Genomic DNA, 25,731 nt, shown 5'->3' on the forward strand with positions numbered 1-25,731 from the left:
TTATATAAAAAAATCTATTTTCATCAGATTGCCTATAGGTATTCTTATATCATTATTATTGTTGTATTGTTGTATTAAATTCTTATAGCCTCTATATATATGTTTTAACATAGTAATGGAAAGAAAGTAGCCTATGCTCTGTGCTCTAAGGGTTAATTATTAGAATGAAATTGTATTTATATCGTTACATATCTTAAATTGGAATTAAGGAAGAAATGAATCATGGATATACACTATGTAATACATATAATATATTTTGACATGGCTTGTTAGACAATCAGTAGATATTAATATTATTCTATCAATTCAATGTAAATCCTGGTTGCCTTCGCATGCAAAAAATCACCCCAAAACTTGCAGTGACCTTTGGAATTTGCAAAGTGTGCAAGAGCACCGGACTCTTTCCTCATCCGCAACACCGTCCTGCATGAAATGGTAGCGTATGACAGTTGAAACAGCAGGGTGAGACGAATGTGTCAGAGCAGCGCTGGAGAAAGACATCAGTCACCGCCTCCATATTCCTCCTCAAACAGCAAAGATCAGGCAGTGTGCGGAGGCACGTCATTTGTGTTTCTGCTCAAAAAGACTAAACAGTGGCTGGAGATTAACAGCAACCACCAAAAGTTATACTGTAGCTTTAAGTACTCGTGAAAGCTAAAAATGTGCGAGCCTACTGTATCAAAGACCTCTTCACTCGATTCACTATGAATAATGTCCAAGGGCCATGATGGGGATTTTAATATGATTAATAGGATGCGTTGAGTGTGGAAGAAAATGAGCCCAATGCTGCTGAGAGAGAGTGAGCAGACTGGAGAGGCTGTTATGTGACAGATGACTGCCAGGGGAAATCTGGCATTAGAAGTTGTCCTTTTTTCCCATTAAGTGAGCGAGACGTTCCTCAAAGTATTCCAGGCCAAGTCTGGGTGATGATTGGGTTTAATCTATTCAAGCGAAAGCCCGGGTTGATTGTTCTTCTTAAGAAACAGATGAAAGTGACAGACTATCTCCTCATGTACTGTATGTAGAAATGAAACATTTCCCATGGTCTGGCAAGAAATGTAAAATAGTCTAGAATCCAAGCCAATACAAATTTTGCTGTTATTAGATGCTCACAGTGTCACAACAAAAAGTGAGACTTTGGGGAAATAACGGAGACTAAAGGCCAATCCTCTGCCCCGTGAAGTGATTTTTTATTAGTGCGTCCTCAACTTTTGTTTGCATTCTGGGGTCTAATAGAATGAGTTGTTTACCTACACAGGGCTGATGCTGACCTGCTGTACCTCACATTTCTCTTATTAGTCTGGTGCTGTGTTTCCTAGCTGAGCAGAATGTGCAGCGTTACCCTCTACTTTGCTCTTGGTAGACATAAACTGCTTTTCCACCTCAGAAACTTTTCTCATTTACCCGTGATTTAGAAAAATCGGGGTGTTTTCATCGAAATGACCCAGTGAAAAACTTTTCCTCGATCCCAAACCTTTACCGAAAGAAGTCCCTACTTATGAATAGGGACTTTTCTACCAGGAACTGTAGAGTGTGCTGAAGGACAATGATTGGTGGAACATTTAAACAAGACCTTTAAGATCCAGGTTCTTTTGACCGTATTTCCTGGGGAGGAGGTTAAGCGGTGTCGTTCTCCAGAACTTTTTGGTGCAGTGGAAGCACAAACCAAAACGTTTTTGGTAATAAAATTCCTGGAAATGTTGGATTCTATATTAAAATGGATTCAGTCTACCGGTTTGAAAAGTGATTAACCTAGGTAGTTGGACAGTTTGAATGAAGGTCTATGGGAAAAATAAGTCGATTTATAAAGTCATTAAACATTTTCCTGAGAAGATAATCGTCTCAATTGAGAGTTTCAGGTCTTCCTCATTAGAGAAGGATTATCTTCCCATTTAGAGGAAACTAGGTGATAAAGCATGGCACATAAGAGTGGACACCAGTTTGATTGACAGCTGGTTTCATTCAATAGGTGCCTGGTTGCACGTGACGTCTATGAACCTTGGGTTGCAAATAGAAAACTACGTCCATATTTTATAAGCTCAGTCTCTGGTTTCAGCTCCTGGCCTTGTTTGAAAGAGCTGATAATGATAATGAAGATGTTATTTAAAAAATAAAATAAAATGAAATAAAAATAACTGGTCGATAATAAACAAAATGCTGAGCTTTTGTGCATATTGTAGTAACATATTAGGGTCTGTTATTACATTATGAAGCAAGTTATTCAAATGATCATGATTATGTTATAATTTTAGTGTCAATATGAGCCAGTGATTTATGGATAAACACTGTTTTATAACAATAAAGTAACTCTTGATCTAATTCAGGACTTTAAGTTTGCCATATGTGGGCTGACCTTTTATTACCCTGCATCTTTGCTGTATTCCTTTTATTTTATTATTATTACTGCTGCTGCTGCTGTTACACTGCAGACAGCTTTTGCCTTTAATAAATTCACTTTGGGAGATATTAATAACAGTGTGCAAACTTCCCTTCTTTCTTCAGTATTCTTTGTTGGTCCGACACCTGTTTTAAGTCATATACTTTATCTATTTCATGTACATTGTTATTAAAAATATACTTGATGTACTTTCTGCACTAAGCATACTAGTTGATATATCACTGCTGCTCATTATTTGGAGAAAAATAATTGTTATGCCCTCAGCATTTTGTTATATTATCGACCATTCATTTTTTTGTAGTGTTATGTGTCATTGTTACATTATTAGCTTTTACACTTGTTTTTTCTGTGTTTCCTTTCAAACCACAGTGTGCTTTTTATGCTAGTTTGTTCTCGCACCTTCCTACTTGTGTTGTGTCATTCGTTATTATTCATATTATTTATTATGCGTTCTTGTGGTTTCCTTTTGCCCTGCAAATGGAATTTATGTTTGTAGGATGAGCATGGAGTGTCTGCAGTTCAACAGTCCACTGTAAATTCTTATGATTTCTCTCTAGAGTTGCCTTCCTGGTATTATTATTAACACCGTGTCGAGTGCAGGTCATACATATGAAATCACATATTTCTGGTTTCCAAGGATCTCTGATTTTTCAGTCTCCACAGTCGGCCTCATGCCTGGGGTGACTGTGGAACCTGACAGAGATGGATGGAGTGAGTTTCTCTCACAGGGCACTCAGTCATGCAGCTCCAAGAAGAGCCGTGCTGGTAGAGATACCCTTCTGTGTCAAGTCAGGAGTAAAGAAGAAAGCACTTTGAATCCAAGCAGGTGGCATTTCCAAAACACTGGACTGATATTTCCCATGATCATCTGTCTTTCCTTTGTCCTCATAGTCCTTAAATGTATAAACTCACCTTAAATACCAGTGACTCCAGTAATGGATCAGTGGATACAGGTAGCAAGAGTCCTGATTTATTCTGATGATAGTGTTTTGCTTTGTTCCCAGCAGTTTTCTACAGTTTGATGAATTCATTCATTGTCTACTGCTTTATCTGCCACATGAGGCTTGCACTCCCAGCTGACATAGGGCAAAAGGCAGAGGACACAGGGGATGTACAGTAGGTTTTGGAGCAGGATACAGAAACCGAGTGTCCGTGGTGGACGTTTTGTCTCTAGATATAGATCCTTCATGCTTGCCACTGGCAATGTCGTGCTGTTGGCTAAAAAAATAAATCAAGGACAAATCAATTGTCTAAGTCTAATTCTAAGCTTCTGGAACCTGGTTGTTGATCCAATTCAAGACAAAGTTGTTGTTTTTTTTTAAAGTTTTTCCAAGCATTAGACTGGAAGTTTATCACAATCCTCTGTCATATTCCCTACCATTGTACAACCTATGTATAGTCTGATGCCTTTTACAAGTGATAGTGAAAGTGTAAAAAATGCAAAGCAGGTATGAAGCAACAACTAGTGAACTGAAGGTTTTTCACATGTTAGGTCCAAAATGTATTTAGTGTTGCTTTACTTGAAAACACTTAGTTGAGTAGATTATATCCAAAAGGTTGTCAATAATTCTGTGTGAGAGGAATTCAGTGAATGATGGCCCGACCGAACGTTTAATTTTGTGAGTGATTGTCCTTGGAACACAGCATTTTATATGGTAGGATAGAATAGGCTGTGTTAGGATAACTTAAGATCAAGTAGGTTCTAGAGTAAATTTGGGTAGGTTAGTATAGGATAAAGTAGGATCGAGTAGGTTGGGGTAGGATAGGAAATCTGGCTATTGAAATGTGAGGGGAGGAGCTCAAACAAATCTTAAAAGTTTAAAATATACAGCCTAGAAGCACATCAGGCCATCTGAAGTAATAACAGCATGGTCCAGCAGAGGGTGCTCAGAGAGCAGCTTGATCAGTTTTGAACAAAACAACCATAACAGGGATGTTGGTGTTTTGCTGTGAAAATGGAGGTATCCTCAAGTGTATCCTCAAAGTAATAGCCTATAATATTCATTCAGACTTGATTTTGGGGGGAAAATGACTGGCCTACTGACTTGTAAGAGGGAAAATGGAAATGCATTTGCTTTTATTACTGTATGTTATGTTTACTACAGTGACAGCACATCCAGCAAATTTACAAAGTGTTGCTCTAAGTGTCAGCGTGGCCACTGACTTTAGGTCAGTCAGCTAAGGACTCTGATTTAACCAGTGTTTTCCAAAAAGCTGATCCAATCATATAACTACATATCAGTGCATATATTTTATAAAAATGTGAGGGTTGAACACGTCCAGTCAGGATGTATTTATGTCCACACTGTTCTTTCTGTGGATTATATTTATAGCCACTCTGTTTGGTAGAGGTTTGACTCTGAATGTTAAAAGGCAGCTAGAGCTGAAGTTTGCACACCTCTGGGAGCCAGCTCCTCCCTCAGCTCCAAGCTGCTGCCACAACTGAGCATATAATGCTCTCAAAGTGATTGGAAAACTGGATTTATAATCAAAGGGGAGCGGATGGAATAAAGAAATGTGAGATGCAGTGTGGCCTGAAGGCTGTTTGCAGAAATGAACAGGGTGAGAGGTTTTTTATGAAGCTGAGGTGTTTGTGGGCTAGCAGAGTTTACATGACAAACACTCACCTAGCTTCAGCAGGGGAGAAACAACATGGTTGAGATTAGAGGTTTAGGATGAATTTATCATGGTTTCACAGTTTTCCATAAAACTCACATGAAATACAGCTGATGTGGAACAAGTCTGATTGCTTGGATTCAATCCCATTTCACCTCTTGCCCCTACCACTTAGCCCAACCCGTCCATTTTGCGTGTTCATGTGAAGTCTTAGGTTGTCCTGATTCTTGATGGGGTATAGCGGTAGGATGGATTGTAAGGGCCTAGCTAACACTTTTGTGGGCATTCTTCAAATATATTGCTTGGATTTGGTTAATCTCAAAAAAAGACAAACTGTAGAACAGTTTGGTATGGGAGGGTGAGTATTTATTTGCGTTTTTATTAGGAATAGTACCAAAATAACCTCAACCATTCCTTTCTTTGGCACACTTCCCTTGGGGGTACCAGAGTAAAATGGTATGCTCGAGGTGGACCAGCTCCTTCCACAACAGTGAGCTGAAAAGCGTCACTTCCTTCAACGCCTGCAGTGTATTCTCATACAAAGCTTGACGTCTTGTTGAGACAAACCACCACAAACCGAGCAAAGACAGACACGGCCGTCAAGCACAGCACACACCCCATCTGCCAAGTATAGGAACTGTTCTCAGTCGAAACACAAGCCTGACCCAGGGCTTCACCATTCTAGACTCTAGCGCACTGTACCAAACCGAATTGTACCATGAAGGAAACACGGTTTAACATTACTGTCATGAAGCTAACATTGGTTAGCATGTTGTGTAGCTAAGATTACCACACATACAATTTGGGATTGGGGCTTAATCTAAAGTAGTCTAAATTAGTCCTGCTTAATGTTGTCAATAAAGTGTCAACTGACCTTGGATCTGATATGAATGAGCCAATCAGTTTTTTTGCTGACATCTGACAAAAAAGCCACTCACAGCTTTGGTTTCTGCCTTTGGCCATTTGTGGTCAATCCTTAATCCTTCTTAGAGGTTCTGAGAAATAAACCACTGTGTCCTCTGTATGCATAAATGTATTCCTTGAGTCACTCAGTAGCAGTACATTTATGAACATTAGGAGATCAGTACCCAGCTTCCAGGATTGTTGTTTCTCTGAGCCATAAATCCAAGTGTTGTGTTTTGGGGGGGTTTTCGGCAATATGGCAGGCAGAGTGTCAGAGTTTGGAGACGTGCCTTCACGGGCACCTCCGCCAGCCCTCACGGCACTTTATCTTGAAATGATATGTTAATGTAATCACTATAAGAGAAAGCGCTGAGTCGCTCTTTGTTGCGTCTTTCACAAGTGATGGAGTCATTTGCATCAGAGACTCACAGTCTTTGAAATGAACACACAACAAGTTTTGTTAAATCCCAACAACATGTTTTTTCATTGGCTGAAGTGCTCGCTTATCTCCTCAGTCACTCTCTGACTCTGTAGCTCTATATTGGATTGTTTTCTATGGCTCCCAGTAAGGTGCTGTCAAACAGTTTGACTTGTCTGTGTATCAAACTTTGCTGTGTCTTGTCTATTCTCCTTTCCCTGATTCATTTTCCCTTATTCCTTTTTGCCATTCTCCTTCACTATCCACTTGTTTGTTGTTGTTTTTTTACTTTCAATGTGGTTCCCTTAATCTGTACTTTTTGTCTCATAATTATTATGTATTTTTTCATTCCCTTCATTCACAACTAGGCGTTTGTGGTACACCTCAAAATTGTGTGACCACATTTGTTTTTTATTTAATGTAATAAGGCAAGCAATGTTTTTATTTTCTGTATTATACCTATTAATTTAGGTGACTTTTTTCTAGTGAAGTGAGATGTTAAAAGTGTAACTTAAGACAGGGGAGGAGTTGTTTATAGTGTTAAGCTTCCATCCACACCTCAGATGCAATTTGGATAACAAACTGTAAATAACATGCCTTTATTGCTGCTGAACTTCATCTCTATTTTTACCAATTCTACTTTTGTTATTGTAACTCTCAAACCCGCAACAAATTGAATTAAAATGTCATATTTATCTTCATTAAATTTACTGCAATTCTTAATATCTTTGTCATAACAGCTAGGGTAAAATGTCTTCCAAACATTTAAATAACATAAAAATAAACCATGATGTCCTGGAATGACAGCAAGTTGCACACATGAGATATAAATGAATTTCCCCATTCACCGTTATTTCAATTATCCCAATATTGGAGATTCATTAACTAAACTTGTTGTGAGTTCCATCCCTATTCCCAACACCAATGTCCCTCAAACACTGACTATTCCTCCATCCCCCTTCTCTCCTTTTCCCTTCACCTCTGGCTCCAGGATGTTCAGATTGTGAGTACGGATGAAAACCAGGTCTTCCTCGCCCTCCAGGAGTGGTACCAGTCTGACACTTATAACCTGTACCAGTCCGACCCCCAGGGCGTCTACTACTCCATCGTCCTAGAAAATGTTCGCAGCACTAAGCAGCCGGAGGAGAACGTCCTAATTGACATCCTGGAGGTGAGAGTCTTGCAAAGGAGGTCATGTTTTCAGTGCCATCTGATTATCTGTTACTCCAGACTTCTGAAATGTGATTTTCTTCAAACTTGGCAAGTGTGGACTAAGGAAGAGTGTGCAACGTTTTGGAGCAGATCCAGATGAATGTTGGATACATTTTTTCATTTCTTTTAAAATTTCTGGATAGTTTCTTCACATAAACAGGTCAATTCTGGTGTGAAATTGTCATAAGATTTTCAAGATTAAAACATCCAAGGAAACTAATGGCATGTTTCCACCAAGTAGAACAGTTCAGTTCGGTACATATTTTGTTTGCGTTTCTATTAGGAATTGTACCAAAATAACCAGAGCCAGTGTAGCTCCACAGCAGTCTGTGGACCTGTAACATTGTATTTTTTCAGATAAGTTTTATTATAATTAGTTCCTTGGTGATATAGAAATGGGATGAGGTGTCATAATTACTTAATAATGAGATTGAGAAACAACACCATCATCACCAGTCCATGGTTTCTTGACAGCCTGGAGAAATGACTTCATGGGGCACAAGTTTCATTATAGCGTAGATGCAATGATTATGTGGAGAAAATGTGAGATACATGCTCCCACTACTAAAAGATATGAAGTGAATGCGTATAACAATTTGTTCTTGAATTAAATTAAATTAAAGTTCTGTACTTTGACTCAAAAGTGTTTTGGTGGGTGAGTTTGAACTGGAAACTACTGTGCCTCTTTTGAGACTGCCGATGAATTCTCCACTTGGATAAAAATATAAATATGGGGTGTGTTGCTGCGGCACACTCTGGCAACTATGGCAGGATAAAGGTTCAATGCAAAAAGGAGCAGAAAATTTAAAGAAAAGATGAAAGTGAGGAGATGAAGGAGTGCAGACAGAATGAAGAGAAGCCAGAAGTCCAGAGAGAATACAAGCAGCCTTATGTACTTTGATTTAAACAATTACTCTTTTGAACATCGGTGCTACATAATAGATAGTACACAGAGCTTGGGGAGTTTGTAGATAGAGTCATGTCTGACATGCTGCCTGGCTCTCTACAAATGTGTCTGGGCTGTCTTCATCATCATCGCTGCGTTTAAAGTTTCAGCTTCAGAGGTTGCAGCTCGCAACCTCGCAGCCGCGGAAACCACGCAGTGTATATTGATTTCAGTGTATTAAACTTTTACAGCCCTACACATTCTCCGTGTCGGTGTTTCGCTTTCAGCGTTGCCTCGTAATGCAGTGCGCTGCGGGTAGTCGGGTTTCAACCACTGCTGATAGTTAAAGGGCACCTCCTCTTATGTTCTGGTTAAAATTTTAAGTCTAGCTCTTTAGTTGAGGGTTGAAGTTACAATCCTGTTTAGGCAGTTTCATATTTGGACTCTTCATGAGACCTGTGCCAGGAGACAGCCACGCCGTGTTCACCTCTCACCATGGGAAAAGACCAAAATTGCACAGTCATACCGTCTTTGTATACAATCTCTTCCAAATATAGTTAGTGAATTTTAGACACAAAGAAAGACGCAATTTTTTTGAGTCTGGTAAGTCTGTGATATACATTCGAATTTGCACCAGTGGGACATACGAGTCAGCTTACCTAATAATATCTAAATCTACTTGAGTCCATAATATCTTACAGACATGTTTGACGCAGCATTTTGCTGTCAGACTGTTTTTCCCAACAGGAAATGGAATTTTGTTTGAGTTTTTTGCTCACTGTGACATGGGAGCTACTGTTCTACCGCTGCCTGGTTGTGTCACTATAATTGAGCATCACAATAAAACCCCCCACAGTTTTACTTACTTACTGTTGACGCAGTTGTTGATCAGCAACTCAAATATGCAGTGATGTAAAACCACGGTGAGCAAGCACTTCCCAAAGCACTGCTGTAAATTCCTGCCGTTCCACAGGTACGTGGAATCAAAGGTGTCTTCCTGGCCAATCAAAAGACTGACGGCAAAGTGGTGACTCTCATCACCTACAACAAAGGAAGAGACTGGGAACCCTTGGCACCGCCTACCACGGACATGAATGGCAAGCCGGTTAGCTGCAAAGCGGTAAGTATTACCTTTTAATTTGTTGCCTCAGCAGGTTAAGATTGTGGATACCAATTAATTTGTCCATTATTTGTTCAAATAATGAATAGATTGTTCCTCAAAAGGTCAGTAAGTGGCGTAAGGTGTCAATGAAAAATGACAACATCCTTCGTTTTACAGTTTGGAAGAGTTGTAGCAGCCTTATATACCTGAGGAACCTAAAGGTTTGGGCAGGATTCGGAGTGATATTTTGACATGAGGACAGTTGGTGTGACAGAAGAGGACACAATGGAGAGGGCAAGATGGAGGCAGAGGATCCCCAGGTTGTCTGCCTGGTTTTGACCTGCAGTCTCCCACAGTCTGATATCCATCATGCTATTCAGCAAGGTGAAGGGGAGGCAGTCTGGTCCTTTTATTGAAACCACAACTCTCGTCATCTGACAGATGTGAAAGAAGACATAGATAGCAGGAAAGATCCAGACGCCGTTGCCATCTCTGAGACTTACACATCTGATAACCTCATATTCCCTTTAGCTTCATCTATAACTCAGCATATTAACCTTGGTGGGGGAAGAGAGAGAGAGATGGCTTTACTTGGAAAAACTGGCATCACACTCGTCACCTGACTGACATCACAAATCAGAGAGCAAGACAGGGTCCAGATATTGGATTTACTATCTAATGTGTCACTGTATCAGGTTCGTACTGTCACCCATGTCTATTACCTCACCACCTGACAGATGTAGTAACATACAGAGGTCCCCCCTAAGAATGTCCAAACCCTTGGAACCACACAAATGACTTGACACTGCAATTATGCCACATTAGATAGAGTAAGGAGAGTAATATCACAACATGTACTAGTGTGTTACAAGTCTTTTAATATATGTTTATGTGCTGCTTTTAAGGGCTCTACTGAGGGAATTAGAATTAAATCAATTGTGTTAGTGCTGCCGCCTGTCTGTTAGTATACTTTCACACTCAACGAACTTAGTATAGTTTATGAAACTCATAAAACTTTACAGTCTCATTCAGCCTCCCTGAAAGGCAGGGGATTTATTACTCAGTTTGTGTACAGTTGTATGATTCTGTCACTGGCTCTATTATTTACGTCGCTTATATCACCTCTCCACATTTTCCACCAAGAGCTTTACTGAGCCTTATGATCAGCCTTGTGATGATCCACTGTTGATCCACTGTCGCCTCCGTCATTAAGTTCAAATGTGGGAGAAAAAAAAACGTTGTTTGCTGACCAAAATCTTAGCAAATGAGGCAGCAGTTGACCAACAATTTGCACCTCTTTAATATAGAGCAGCTATAACAGCCTCCACACCACTTGGAAGAATTTACCCAAGATTTCGATCCTGTGTTTCTACGGGAATTCGTGCCCGTTCATTCTGTAGAGCATTTATGAGGTCAGGCACGGATGTTGGACAAGAAGGCCTGGCTCGCAATCTCTGTTCCAGTTCATCCCAAAGGTGCTCGATAGGGTTGAGGTCAGGGCTATGTGCGGGGCCATTCAAGTTCTTCCACACCAAGCTTGTCAAACCGTCGTTAAAGTCCTTGCTTTGTTCACTGGGGCACAATCATGTTGAAATAGAAAAGGGCCTACCTCAAACTGTTGCAAGTTGGAAGCATCGCGTTGTGAATTGTAAGCCTGTAATTGTCAGCCTTTTATAACCATCCATGTCCTTTCCTGAAGGACTTGCCAGCGTAAATTGCTTTTTTCAAGATTTTCCATCACTCCTAGTGATAAATAACAGTAATGATGTAATGCTTTTTTTAAAGAAAGGCATATAAACAGAAATCTTTCCCTATTTAGTCCCCAGCACTGCTATAGTATAATACACTGTCTGCAGGTCAGTTTGGGTGTCAATGTTTGCATTCATGAATCTCTTGTCTGATTCTCTTATTTGAAATTAATTAGGTCGCGTTTAATATCTTTCAGTGCATTAAATTTCGGTGATCACGGTGAGCAGTATTTGCTGTGGGATTATCAGGTGTCTGTGTGCTAAGACTCATTAAACATGACCGGGCAAGTGTGAGTGTCTTCTCGTCACCAAACAGTTACCTGAAGATGCCAAAGCTAATTCCTTCCCACATACTCAAGGACACTTTATACGCCTGTACACTGTGGATGAGTGAAACATTAAATTTTGTCCTTTGTCCCCGCAGCCCGACTGTCACCTCCACTTGCACCTGCGCTGGGCGGACAACCCCTATGTGTCTGGGACCGTGCACACCAAAGACTCAGCTCCGGGGCTAATTATGGGAGCCGGTGAGTCTCCACAGCAATACAAGTGTTTTACTGTGTGACCATGTACCAAGTGCAAACCTTCGAATGTATCGTGTATAACTAGTTTTTGAATAATGGGTGTTTTTCACATGTCAAGCGAACAAAAGTCAGGGTATAAGCAACATGACCAGTGGGGAAAATTACCTTGAGGCTAAAGCTGAGACAGATAGTCAGTGTTTTTCCTGAGGTTTTTTTTCCTTTTTTTGGGGAGAAGGATGCCAGATTGGGTTGATGGAATTTCAAATTTTATATGAATTTTATACAGTTGAGTTACATTCAGTCCACCTGTCTCTGCACTGCATGTCTATGTGTGAACCCTGGATAAGCACATAGATAAGGCCAGGGTAAGGGAATGAATAAGAGAGAGAGAGAATATGCACTTGTGAAGGGAAGCCAAAAAAAAAGCACATATATTAATGTCGCTGACAAAATGTTTTTCATTTGGGGAACTTTTATTTCTATTTGCCTTCACACTGCCAGAAGAAATGACTTCCTAGTTTGGCCAATCAAGCTACACTTATGTTACTCGCTGTTTCTGTTGTGTTGAGAAAGTCCCTTCCTCGGTGTAGAAGCTGAAGCTGTTCAGAAAAAGTTCTTGACCAATTAGAGTTTCAAGTTCCTATGAGATGCAAACACCCCCCCCAAATGTGGGCAGCACTTTGACTGTGTCCTTACTCAGTATACAGGGCCTCAGGGTTTTTTTTCTTTCTATTAGAAATGTCCCCACACAAACATACACAGCAAGAGGTTTAATAAATAAAATTACTGTTGGTTCAATGAACTCTTCTGAGTGTTTGAGTGCTCAGGCATGAAGGAGTGCACCGGAGGAATACTTATCGGTATGTCAAAGCTCTTTCCAGGGTAAATGGAGGTTTGTGGGAGACTGACAACATTTTAGCCCGACCATGTGAACTGTTTGCACAGAATAGAGGTTTATTGAGAAAAAGAAGCTCCTTGTGACTAGTTCTTACAAACCCAGTTCCTTTGACTTGGTCTAAAAATGCTAATAACAAACCCAGAAAAAAAAGAGTCAACGGTTAGCAGAGCAGCGTGTGTCTTGGCCAACTATGTAGCTAAGTGTTGCTAATGTGATGTCTGCCGTGACCACTATCGCTGGGTGCCCTTTATCAAACATAACAGTGATAAATAAGAGAACAATCGTGTCTGAGAGCTCTGTTTTGTGTTGTGTTAGTGCGAAAGACATGGACATGATACACTTTATGGACAGAAGAATTTGGCCACACCTTGTAACTATTGAATTCAGGTGTTAAATCAGGCTTTAGGCTAGGCTCCTTATCGCTTAACGCTTCAGCTTACCAATACTAGAGCCCTGAGCTCAACCCCATCGAGCAGACATGGGGTTTCCAACATCAAGGTCTACTTCAGCAACTTATATCAACATATGAACCAAGAAAGCAGAACTATTATCACGACGGCTGCACCCTACTGGAAAAAAAAAAGTGAAACTGAAAATCTAGTAGAATATCAAGTTTAGTTGTTGCCTTAGACAAAAGCAAAACATTTCCCATTCATTTTGTTCATCTTGAAGTTTTAGTGTTAAACGAAAGCAAATATCAGACATTGTCAAACTCAAACTATGAGCAAGGTTAAGTTAATTGTTTGACTTACTATACTGCTACTATAAATCAAAGCTTTTTTTCTTTTATTTTTATTTTCACATCATTTTGTATTGTAACGGTATCAAAAGCCGTACGCCTGTGATGTCTGTTTTTCATAGCAGCCTTCGATCGCACGATCGCTCAGCAATACTTTTTCAATTTATGCAGCTCTTCAAGGCACCGACTCGTCTCATCTAGTCAATTGTAAAATAGTGAATTAAAGTAATAAAAATGTTCTAAGGTTAAATCTTCTGCCTTCTTGACTGTGTGATTGTTCACTCTCTTTTGTTGCCTCGGTGCTTCAAACTTTCAAGTCTCCATCTTTCCTTCAGGTAACCTTGGCTCCAAGTTAGTGGAGTACAAGGAAGAGATGTACATCACCTCAGACTGCGGGAAGACATGGAGACAGGTACTTCATGTCCTCCTGTCTTTATTTTTTACACTGCACTCCTGACCCTCAACCCAACCCAAAGCCACTCAACCCAACTTGTCCAGGTTTCTTTTTAACCTTCTCATCTCCAATTCACCTGCAGAATTTTCATCTTTTCTTTAAAGGTTTTTGAGGAGGAGCATCACATCCTGTACCTGGACCACGGTGGCGTCATCGTTGCCATTAAGGACACCTCTATTCCTCTGAAGATACTCAAGTAAGATCACGGTCACTGAAAATTAGAGAGGGTGACATCATTATAGTACCAACTTAGTTCAAATCTTCAGTGTCAAACATACTTTATCAGTGATATGATGGATTTTATTTTATGCAACTTATTTCAACTATTACAACCCAAACGCTGACCAGTATAATGCTACTATTACCTTTTGTTTAGCCGTTGTTTTTATTCTCCAAAAGATCACATTTTATGGTCCAATCTGCCTCAAACTTCACAAGCCAGGAACAAGGAATACTTTCTTTTAAAAAGCGGAAGTTTGGAAGTTATGGTCAATCATGTATGAAAAACAATATATGATGAGTATGATAAACTGCACTTTAAATAAACTAATTCGACTAAAGACGAGGGAGAAAAATCTAATTTTAAGGAAAATAAAAAAAGATTTGTTCACCAAAACTATATAAAAGCATGTTTGATTTTTTAAATTTTAACTGTCAAAGTACAGGGAAGATCTGTAAAGCACCCCCAGTCTCACACTGTACCCTTCAAAATCATTGACGATAACCTCCATTTCACACACACACAGCTTGTGCGGACAATTACAGTCTCAGCGAGATGTTATCTCACTGACTTCCATAAATATGGATGAAATAAGGAGAAAGCGTAGATAAGGAAGTACTCAGAAAAACATTTATCACAGACCTGAATCAAATGACCTTTTCGGATGAGTCCTCATCTGTCTCTCTCTCTCCCTCTGTGTGAGAGACACCGTGGAGTGTTGTCTTTCACGTCCTCTCTCTTTCTCGGACCTTGTCTCAATCGATAAACCTCAAGGGCTTTGCAAAATGTTGTGGAAAAACTTTCACGCGACTGCAGCAGACAAAGAGATAGAGAAGGTGTGATGTAAGAAAAGACAACTTCTTAGTTGCGAAAGGAGCAACTGCTCCATTATACAAAATGTTATCACCTCATTAGGTGCTGAGAGAGACAGAAACTCTCCTCTCGCTGTAGTTTCATGGCTCCTGATATTTCTCATTCCCAGCTGCACCATTATTAGAGAACAGTGTTTGTGTGTGTGCGTCCATGCATGCGTGTGTGTATGTGTGAGAGAGCAACACATTTCAGCTGTGCATTGTTCTGATGCCAAGAAACTAATGATGGACCAGAAAATGTTACGACAGTATTTTTACAAATTCACTCATTACAAGTTAAGTAAAAGTCTCAGTCCAGCTGGTTCTCACTCGTCTCTATTGTAATTCTGCAACTACGGGCGTTTTGGTCGCACCGCACACTTTTGTGTCCGACTGTAAAACCTAATTTAGTGGTCTTTTTGAAGTTTTAAGCCTTTGACCACATCAAAAGTGGGAAGTTTTCTGGTTCACTTCGACAGGGACCCTCAAAGTGCCAGTCCTTTGGCTTTAATTTGACATTTGTAGCTTTATGTGGGAATACAGGAACATGTACAGTATAACTAAAAACAAAAATAACTAGGCCAGTTGAATTATTATGTAATTCCAAATGTCCCAGCCATTGAACCTTGAGAAAAAAAAAGAAAACATTTTATCCTAAGCTTGGGTTGGTAATTGTTTCTGAAACACTGTTTATGTCCTAATATCTGTTAAGAAAATAAAAGGTCAAAACCGACAGAGGTCTGTAGCCTTTGCAATACTGTAATAATAATTTTTCGGACTATATACAATGGTTGATGACATACCAGTTATCAACCAGCCTACTCGTGCTCTCATAAATGCTGTTTCAAGCCATGAGCAATGCGGCTCATGCACACACTGTATAAAAAAACATTTAGGTAGTCTTCCCGTTTAAAAGCCAACCAGGAAAAAGGAATATACTGAATAGTGGGAGACTTTGACGGTTACATAAACAACTGTGTAAATGGTATTCTATGGAAAAATGAGCCTACTTCCCACTCAATTTATAACGTCAGTTAACATTTTCTTGGGGAGTTAATGGTCTCAATCGCTAGTTTGATGTCTTCAATAAAACTTGATGTCAATTTTGTAAATAATGTTTAGAGAAAAGTGGACAGTTAAATCCGCATCCGCATCCGCAGCTGCCATGCCAGCAGGTAGAGCTATGCCCTTGACTCAGTTTTCATGTGCTGATGTTTTCTGGCCGGGTCTCCCAGCTCACGTGTGAAGTTTCGAGCAGATCAGTAAATGAGCGGCAAAGTTAAAAGCCACTTCCTGTTTTGTGGCAAGGTATTAAAATAGCCGACTTCCTTTTGGGTCATGTTTGCAGACAGGTTCAGGGTCGGTCTCTTGAGTCACGTATGGAGTTTTCGAGCCAGTCGGTAAATGTACTCGAAGTTACAGGGCACGTCTGTATTCGGGGCAAATGGTCAAAATTCCCCAAATTCTCTCCGGGTTCTCTGGCTTCCTCCCACAGTCCAAAAACATGCAATGTGGGTATTAGGTAAATTGGGCACTCTAAATTGACCATAGGAGTGAGTGTGAGAGTGAATGGTTGTTTGTCTCTATCTGTTTGTGGCCCTGTAGCTGAGATTGGCACAGCACCCCCCGCTACCCTCTGGTGGAGGATAAAGTGGTAGATGATGACTGACTGACTGCTGTAATTTTAAATATATTTTTCAGTCAAACCTCAAAATAGCATCCACACACATCCAGTGTGTCCCAGGCCTAAGAGATTTAACTGAGCCTGTGTGGCCTGGTTTAACTTGGCAGACTAAAGGAGAGGTGATAGAAGCATTAACAGATAAGACGGACAGAGACCGAAAAAAAGACAAATTGAGGACATGACAAGCTGCAGCATGAAAGGAGGTAAGAGGAGAGAGTCCCTGATCTGAAAACTTGTTGACCCAAAACACTCGTGACACTCAACGCAATCGATCCACGTCCTCGAAACAAGACTCGCCACTCATCCCTCCTTCAGTCTCTCTGAAATAATTAGACCAGCCACAGTCACAGCCATTCGAAAAGGAAGCAAACGTGAGGGATTTCAAAGTGACATCTGCGGTGCATTTACACACACAAATGATTTTATTATCCCCATCAGCTCTCTCAGGCTCACACCACACTTATAACTTGATTTAAAAAAGCTCGCTGGCTAAGACATGAGGCACCGTCATAACACGGCGGCTCGGATTGGATCGTTTACATTCATCATTCATGATTAGACTTGCAAAAAAGAAATTTGTCTTGTTTTAGGTTTCTTCACAGCGCAGAGGAAATGGATTATGTGCTGGTGATTGGCATGGAGCATAATTATAAGTTTTGCCCACTAATCTATTTGATTACAGGGTTATCACTCAATCCATTTCTAATAATACCTCAATATTACTTGGAGGAAATGAGATATAATTGGATAGGAGACTGGGGACATGGACACGTAGATGGCTGTCCATGTCCAGCAGATGATTTATGGGTGACTTAATAAATGCCTTGCTCGAGATAAGAAAAAAAAAAAATGATGCGATATGAATCATTAGTATGAAAGTCTCTTCAGAATTCTGTATCCAAACACATGCTTTATCCAAATCCACTATTGCAAATTTAACAGTGGGGTGGTATAAGGACGCTGAAGGTGTCTCGATGGTGTTCCACTTGGAAACACCAGTTCAGAATAGAAAAGGCATTTCACTTTGAATAGAATCATAGTTTCAATAGTGCAAGGTTAGTGTTGTATGGATAAAATCTGGGGGGGTTTGTGTGTGTCAGGCTGCCACGTTTTCAAAGAGAATGTGTGCGGATTTTGTGTTATTACCTCACAACCTCACTTATTATCCCAGTATGAATAAAGTCAGGTATTTGGCATGTTTCATGTTCCTAAGAAAATATATACATTAAATTGTAATTCATGTACAATACATGCGATTCATTTGTTTGCTATACAAAATTATTTTAGCTGCACAAATGTGCCTCTTGTTATGATTGACATTGTAATTTGGGTAACAATTGTTTAAATCCATGGTTCTCAAACTGATGTACTTGTAACACCAGTGGTACACGAGTTTCCTCTGGCGGTACTTGGAGGAAAATCAGATGTAGTGTTCTACTCTATGTACCAGTGTGTTTTATCAGAGCGGAGCTGAGGAATTTTGACCGTAGAAAATGAAGCAAATAATGAATTAAATAATAATAATTAGAGTCACCTTATCTCTCGTGCCATCTTGATCTATCATCTTCACTCTACCAGTGTGTGTGTGAAGTATATGTGAGGAATTGGAGGATGATGAGAGAGCAAATTGTCTTATTGGAATTAAATCTGTGAAAAGCCTTTAGCTGACTTTGCTCGGCCTATTTACGCCGCTGTTTTTTTAACGCTAGAGATAATAGTGTTACTTTGAGAGCTTAATATTTTCTCAGGTGCTACTTGGCATAAGAAGTTTGAGAACCACAGGTCTATATATTAGATGATAGCTTTAACAGCAGTTTGGAAAACTCTGAGTTTATGGACGATCGAAAGACCCAGAATGGTGATTCACATGCTAACAGCTAGCTGCCAGCTAAAGTTGTTTTCAGTCTATTGTGCGTGGTCAACCAGAAAATGCCGAATATTGACAAGCTGAAAGAGGCCATATTGCCACCAAGCATACCATTATGAACTTTATTCAATGATGAACTGCCCCCTAGTGCTTGTTTACAAGGAGACAAGGAGAGTAGTCAAGTAGTCAATCAGCAACTAGTCTGGTCATGAGGTGGCCAGTCACGGTTTTTCAAAGTTAAAGTGTTTATTATGATATGGAACGACACGTAATTCATGATAAAAAAAAAAACAAAAACCTCAATTTAACCAAATTTATGATGCAAAATTAAATGGAATCAAAAATGAACTAAATAATACGTATATGGACATCTGTAAATGAAACACCAAATAAGCCCAAGTGAAATATAATACATTTTAGATTGTGATGCATATAAGCCAATGTATTATTAGTATGAAAAATATTGTTTACTGTTTATGAATAGAGCTGCGTAGAGTGAGTCGTGGGCCAGTTGTATAACTTGAGAGTAAGTGGCGGACTGCATAATAGTGAGTGGGGGGCCGCATGTGTCCCACGGGCCACAAGTTTGAGACCACTGATCTAAATGGTGTAATCAAGCTACAACTATTTAGACCAACGTTTACTGACAAGTACATTTGTACAAATAAAAGTATGAAAGTTGCAGAAATTCTTAATTCTAACATTTGATTCAAGGAAGTTGAGGGCCAACTTTTTCCGCGTACTAGTGCTTTATTCAAAACACTCTGAGAACAGGCTTAAGTATAGCTCCATGTCCCCACTGTGTATTCGTGTAAGTGCATGTTTACCTGCTCATTATCACATTGCAGTCCTTGTTAGCACACCATTATCACACACACACAGCCTCCAGTCTGAGCAACACACTGCTCGATTTCAAATTGATTCCCGCTCCATCACGTTGTCCCCGGAGACGGCGGTGAGCACAGTGTCCGATTCTTACACAGGACTGATATAAATAGTTACATTAAGCAGTTACATTTAAACATGATTCATAGTAATTCATAAAAGTGACAATGATAATCTGCAGATTTACCACAAAATATTACATTTTCCACTATCATTCCATTGTGTTTTATTATATTGTATTCATAACAAGGATGAGGGGAGACTTCCAAAAAAGCCTCATATTCACAAATTCATTCAAACTTTTGCAAGTGATTGAACAAAAATTGCACAGATTTGCATCCTTACTATTTTTTTCTTTATATTTTTGTTGAAAAGATCTGTACAGTTTGAGCGGTATAATGACAAATGCCACGAAAAGTCTTTTTCACACATTGGCACAACATGAATTTCAGAGAATAATCACGTCCTTGAAGTTTCACTTTGCTCTGCACCCCTTGAGGGCGAATTTCTTTTCTCTCAAAAACGTAGACATGACAGAAAACGTTTGTAAACTTTATTTAAAATGTAATCAAATATCTCTGTTCTCACACTTGTGCTTCTGTTTGTCCACAGGTTTAGCATCGATGAAGGACAGACATGGACCGTCCACAACTTCACCAGCACCTCAGTGTTTGTCGACGGACTCCTGAGCGAGCCAGGAGATGAGACCCTGGTCATGACGTGAGTGACATCTCTCTCTTGGCCTAATTAGGAAAAACATTGCTTTTCTGCAAATCATGGAAATGTTGCATTTGCAAAATAAATACATACATTGTATGTATTTATTTTGTTTATCACCCAGACTTTGGTGGGTAACGGTAGTGACCAAGACTTTCACAAAAGAGCGAACAACAATTTGAGACCAAACCTGAACTATCTTTCCAGATAATTCCTTTGGAAGAAGTCACCTTTTTACAATATTACTTAAGTAAGTCTTTTTGCGTGTCCATGGTTTTGGAAGAGTGATCTGGATTGCAGCTACTATGTTGCTATGATGCATAATGTGAGTGAACGGGTGAATGGCCAAACTATAGTGTAAAGCAGCATTGAGTGGTCAGCAAGACCAGAAAAACCCAATATAACTACCAAATGGTTCTTTTCTTTCTCTTCTGATTCTTATTTGGTAGTAACGAGTAACTAAGATTGTGAGAGGAAATGTAGTGGGGTAAAAGTTGCTCGAATGATGAACGATAAAGTACAGATTTGTGAATTTCAATAAACCACCTTCAAGAATATTTCCATATTGATACAGAGCCGTACGTAATCGATATAGTCTCATGCCATGACTTTTCAACATTGTGTTGATATTTTCTTTTACTCATGATTTTAATGCTTTTATTGATGCAAGGAAGACAAATCTTTTTCCAGCCTAACCCACATTCATTACCGGGTAATCCATCTATTTTATACGACTTTGTCCTCCACATGAGGGTCATGGGGGCGCTGGTGCCGATCCCAGCTGAGATAGGGCGAAAGGTCACCAGTCCATCGTAGGGCCATGCAGACAAACAACCATCCACTCTTACACTCACACCTACAGTCATTTTAGAGTGTCCAACTTGCCTAATCCCCAAATCTGCATGTTTTTGGATTGTGGGAGGAAACCAGAGAATCCGGAGGAAACCCACGCACACACTGAGAGATTATGCAAACGCCTGCAGAGGAAAGAGTGCTAACAACTTCACCAACCACGTGGCCTAACCAGGTCATCATTAACCTAATCTCTGGCAAGATTGCCGTGATTTTGGTTCCAAAACATGAGCTCACATGTGTGATCCGTCCAGTCTGTGTGGAAGTGCAGATAGTTTAACCTCACCGTTCCCACCATTCTGCGCTTCTCACAACGAGGTTCCAGTTCCCACCTCATCACACACACACTGTACTCAAGTTTCTCTCTCCTGTCACTGTAATTCCCAGCTGGTCTCACTCCTGATTTCCTGCAAAGCCGTCTCCTCTTTTCACCTCCAGAGATTTTTGATTGCCATTACAGCAGGGGTTGATGGGAGAGCAGGCTTGTGCCTGCCCTCTACCCTCCTCTCCCCATCTGGCTTTTCTCCTCTCTGACATTTTATTACTGTGGTTCTGCTCTGTATTCATGCACTATGGCTCACCGTGTTTGTGTCTCACTCTCTCTCTGCTCAGGCTCCACCAGGCTCATTTTGTTCTTATTAAAAACATTGTGCTCTGTTAATAGGATGCTGGTTGTTGGATTTATTACATGAATTACAAAACAAATTTATAGTTTGTCCCAGATATATTATTTATATAAGCCTTAGAGTATACACCTTCTGAATATTATGTTGTACCACCTTGAGCTTGATTGCGGCACACATTCACGGATTTAATAAGCTTATGCGGTGTCACAACATTTATTTAAATGCACAGTTGCATTCATTTTACACCAACCTCTTATGAACTTATGATGGGAGAGTTGGACCGCTGTTTTTAGTCTTAATCCAGCACAGCCCAAAGATTCTCAGTGGTGGTTAATCCATGTGTGAAAATGATGTCATGTTTCTTGAACCATCTGAGGTGATGAATCCTGACATCATATGTCACATTGGAATATGCTCCAAAAAGCCCCAGTCATTTAGTATGTTCAGGTAGTCGTCTGACCCAGATTTCTGGGCACATAACATTGTCCAGCTGAACTGAAGCAACTCCAGATCTGGTCACACTGCTGCCACTGTAAGCAAAATAGTACATTTTGTGACTTTTTGGGGGGCTGGGCAGTGTTTGATCATTAAATTCTCATACATTGTTGGTAAAGCAAAGTTACTTTCTGAACTTCAGTGTGAGTTTTCCTCTTTTCTGTTTCCTGTCAGAGCTGTTGGTCGAGGACCATGCTTCGAGGCAAATGAGTAGAACTGCATGTGTGACTACTGGGACAAAGATACCCACTCAGTTTGGCTGAAGGCTTTTTTAGCTTTAACATGTTTGCCAAGCAAAGGAAATATAGACTCAGTTTGGACATTTAAAAAAAAAAAACAACCCTATCCTAAGCACTGTCAGAGCTGGCCCAAGGCTTAAGCAAACTAAGCGGGTGCTTGAGGGTCTCCAGAGCACTAGGGTACCCATAATATAGTGTGTGAAGAAAAAACATTTTAGCATATTGAAGAAAATAGTTTTTAGTTGTTTGCTTTTATTTTGAAGTTGAAGATTTCTTACTTCATGTGCGTTTGTTCTAGGTTTTGAAAGCCAAAGTCGCGATAACACTCCTTCAGACATTTACATTTGTAAACTGTTGTAATTGTATCAATAATAGTCAAGCACCGGCGACTCCTCCTGGTGGGAGGGGCGGGGACCTGACCTATTTCAGCTTAGGGCCGGCACTGAGCACTGTTATTTTTGGCTGAGTGGCTCAAAGGGTAGCTGACGTGAAGGAGAACTGAGGCTGAACATATAGACAAAAGCTGTGTTACAGATATTACATGATATTTGCCACTGCTCCACTGCTTGACTTGAGTAATAACTAAGATAAAAAATCTGAGACTACTGGCACGAAATCTCAGCAATCAGCACTTTCCAAAGCCAAACTGTTGATGTAGGCGTCAATGGTTCATATCTCTGAGGACTCTCCTCGTCTCTCTTTACCCAATCTCTCCATCACTGCGTTTGCCGGAGTGAGACTTGTCACATCATCTCAGGCTGCAGGCCCTTGCCCAGAGATAAGGCCTGGGCTTCCAGCTGTAATCTGCTAAGAAGGGCAAAGAAAAGCTCACATGCTTGGAAGCACAAGAGCAATATTATTTGAGAAAAGAAAGACGCCTGCAAATGGATGGAGAGGTGGGGGCGGCGGGGAACCTGGACGGTCAGCAGTTTCTCAAGATAAATTCTTATTTCTCCTCTGACATCTGGCATCAACAAGACATTTTCACCTGGAGAAACTGGTGCTCACTCAATATTTTCATTCAGCCAGTCATCTTGACAATGCCAAGTCATGCATTTAGGCATGTAATAGGGCTGTCCCTTCTTATTGGATATTCGCTGGTGGGAGAAGTTCAAATTCAAACCTTAAAAAACTGTTAAACTTCAAAATCTACAGTGTAGAAGCGCATCAGACTGCCTGAAGTAATTGTCGTGTAGTCCAGCAGAGGGCACTTGCGGCCATACTGTACATTCACTTTTGGAAAAAGCAAGCTAAACCGTCCTTCCTGGGGGTACAGTCTTGATACCAGAGACTGGGTCCACTAGGAACTCTGAGGGAAAAAAAAAATAGAAAAACACTTTTCACTGTCCCTCAAAGATTACTCCATACACTCCTACAGTAGTCTGACAGGTTGGAGAGCATTAAAAATGTTCTGTTTTCTAGTTTTTGTATTATCTTAAAGGCCCTGTGAGACGTTTGTGGGTCTTATATGATATACCTTATTTCAAAGAGAGGCACTTTGCGATGCAAGCTATTTAAAATAGTTACACGTGGTACTGTGCACTTTATTTTTACGCACTTTGAGGTGTACAAAGGACAGCTATGTCCAAAATAATTTCATTGCCAGTTAATTTATTATGTACTTTTAAAATTTGTCCTCACTTGCCGTTTACTGGCTGCAGGAAATGTCTGGGCCAGCTAAATTTCTTGGTTTTGAAAATGTGGCCCAACTGAGTTTGTAATTAAATAGTTCTGCTATACAGTATGCTAATCAACAATAGAGTTAAGAGAAGCAGTATATTTATTTGTTACTATGCAAAAATGCATAGTAATAAATATAGAAAATGCTAAAATAAATATTACAGATCATTTAATTGTGACTCTGGACTTCCGTACACACGCTCCCTCTTTTCTGTCGTCACTGCTATTATATTATTTGATATGATATATTGATATGTTATTTGAATGTATTTCATTTTTGGTCTAAGTCTCAGCCTTAGAATGCGATAGGCTGGCTACAGATTTGCTCTAAGGAACAGGTGAGCAGGTGTACCTAATAAAGTGGCCATTGAGTGTAAGTATTCATGTCCACACATTGTCCATCTGTCTTAGCGAGATAGGGTCAGCAGCCACAGTGGTGTGTTAAGGGCAGATCATGTCTGACAGATTAGCCAAGGTCTTTTTTTTTTCCCCTCACCGCAGTGTTCGATTTCTCACGGTGCGGCACCCGCCATCCCATAATGAAGTCTTTGAGCAGTGACTTAGCACCAAGGACAGGTGGAAAAGAACAGAGATCGCCCACCACTCATACTAATGACAGCTGGTCTAATATCAGAGAGCGGGCCGATTCTCCGCGGGCTTCTTTTGCGCGTAATCATGCCAGATCATTTTGCCACGGACACAACCATTTCTCCTCGTTTAGTTTCACACTCTGACAAAACAAAACAGTCTCTTCTCAGTGGAATCCCTGTATGTAAGATGATTTAACAACACCATTTCTCAGGGAAAAGTGGTTGTAAACACATTGCCGCTAATGTTTGCTCCTCCTCAGCTCTGTGTTTTTAATGAGAGGAACTAAAGCAACAAATTCCCTACTGTTAATGAGTGTTGATTTCTTTGCATTGAGCTGATTTGGGTGTTGTTTGTCCACTAATGGAGCTCTTAGGGCTCCGGAGTGGCTGTTCAAAAACAAAAAAAGAAAATTGCTAAATTAACTCAGAGGACTGGCGGGAACTGACAAACCAACAGAGCAATAGAGCTGTTTTTTTTGTCCTTTTTTTTAACTTCACACTGATGAGTTGGCTTTGTGTGAGAACAAAGTGAGCAGTACACACTTTAATGGACTGGTGAATGCGCACTGTGTTTCCCCTATAATAATAAAAAAAATAGATGTCACCTTTAACACCTGAGCCTCAAAATGGTCATTTTAACCATAAAATGGCCAGAGAATGTCCTGGGAGTAAGTTATTTACAATTTATTGCATGTTAAAAATGTGCATTAACAATTTAAAATGAAGAAAAGGAAAAAGGTTTATTGAGAAACAAACACTGTAGTTGTGCATGAACACTAGATTTGAAATTTGAACAGTAAAACACATATTTAAAATAACATTTGTTCGAGTCTTTGACTCAGTGTCCAAATACAGGTCAAAAAATTCAAACAATTTACAGGCATTTATCCAACTCTCTTCTCTCTGGGTACCAATTTACTCTGATTCCCTGGTTTCCTGCAACAGCGTGAGTGGGATTACCTTAATCACCACACGTTGGCGTTGGCGTTCCTCAATGGCAACATTTGGTATTTTATCATGAAAAGCACAACAAACTTCAAACTGCATGAAATGCCAGTTACATCCTGATTAATACTTTTTTATGTCAGACTGGTAAAATATCAATGTAGTGATGAACAAACTAACAT

At 40.0% G+C, this 25,731-nt stretch overlaps 1 protein-coding gene across 1 annotated transcript in view; it reads left to right on the forward strand.

Moving 5' to 3' along the window:
- The window catches only part of sorcs2 (sortilin-related VPS10 domain containing receptor 2), a 184,245-nt gene extending 162,833 nt beyond the window's left edge, over positions 1–21,412 (forward strand). Inside the window, exons 10-16 of the mRNA XM_044020616.1 lie at positions 7,327–7,506; positions 9,407–9,553; positions 11,708–11,810; positions 13,780–13,856; positions 14,003–14,094; positions 20,018–20,125; positions 21,362–21,412. Of these exons, the coding sequence (XP_043876551.1) occupies positions 7,327–7,506; positions 9,407–9,553; positions 11,708–11,810; positions 13,780–13,856; positions 14,003–14,094; positions 20,018–20,125; positions 21,362–21,377 (723 nt within the window). The 3' untranslated portion in view covers positions 21,378–21,412. The remainder of the gene's footprint in view (positions 1–7,326; positions 7,507–9,406; positions 9,554–11,707; positions 11,811–13,779; positions 13,857–14,002; positions 14,095–20,017; positions 20,126–21,361) is intronic.
- The last annotated feature ends 4,319 nt before the right edge of the window (positions 21,413–25,731 follow it).

This window comes from Solea senegalensis, linkage group LG3 (assembly GCF_019176455.1).
Source record: "Solea senegalensis isolate Sse05_10M linkage group LG3, IFAPA_SoseM_1, whole genome shotgun sequence".
Lineage (NCBI taxonomy): Eukaryota > Metazoa > Chordata > Actinopteri > Pleuronectiformes > Soleidae > Solea > Solea senegalensis.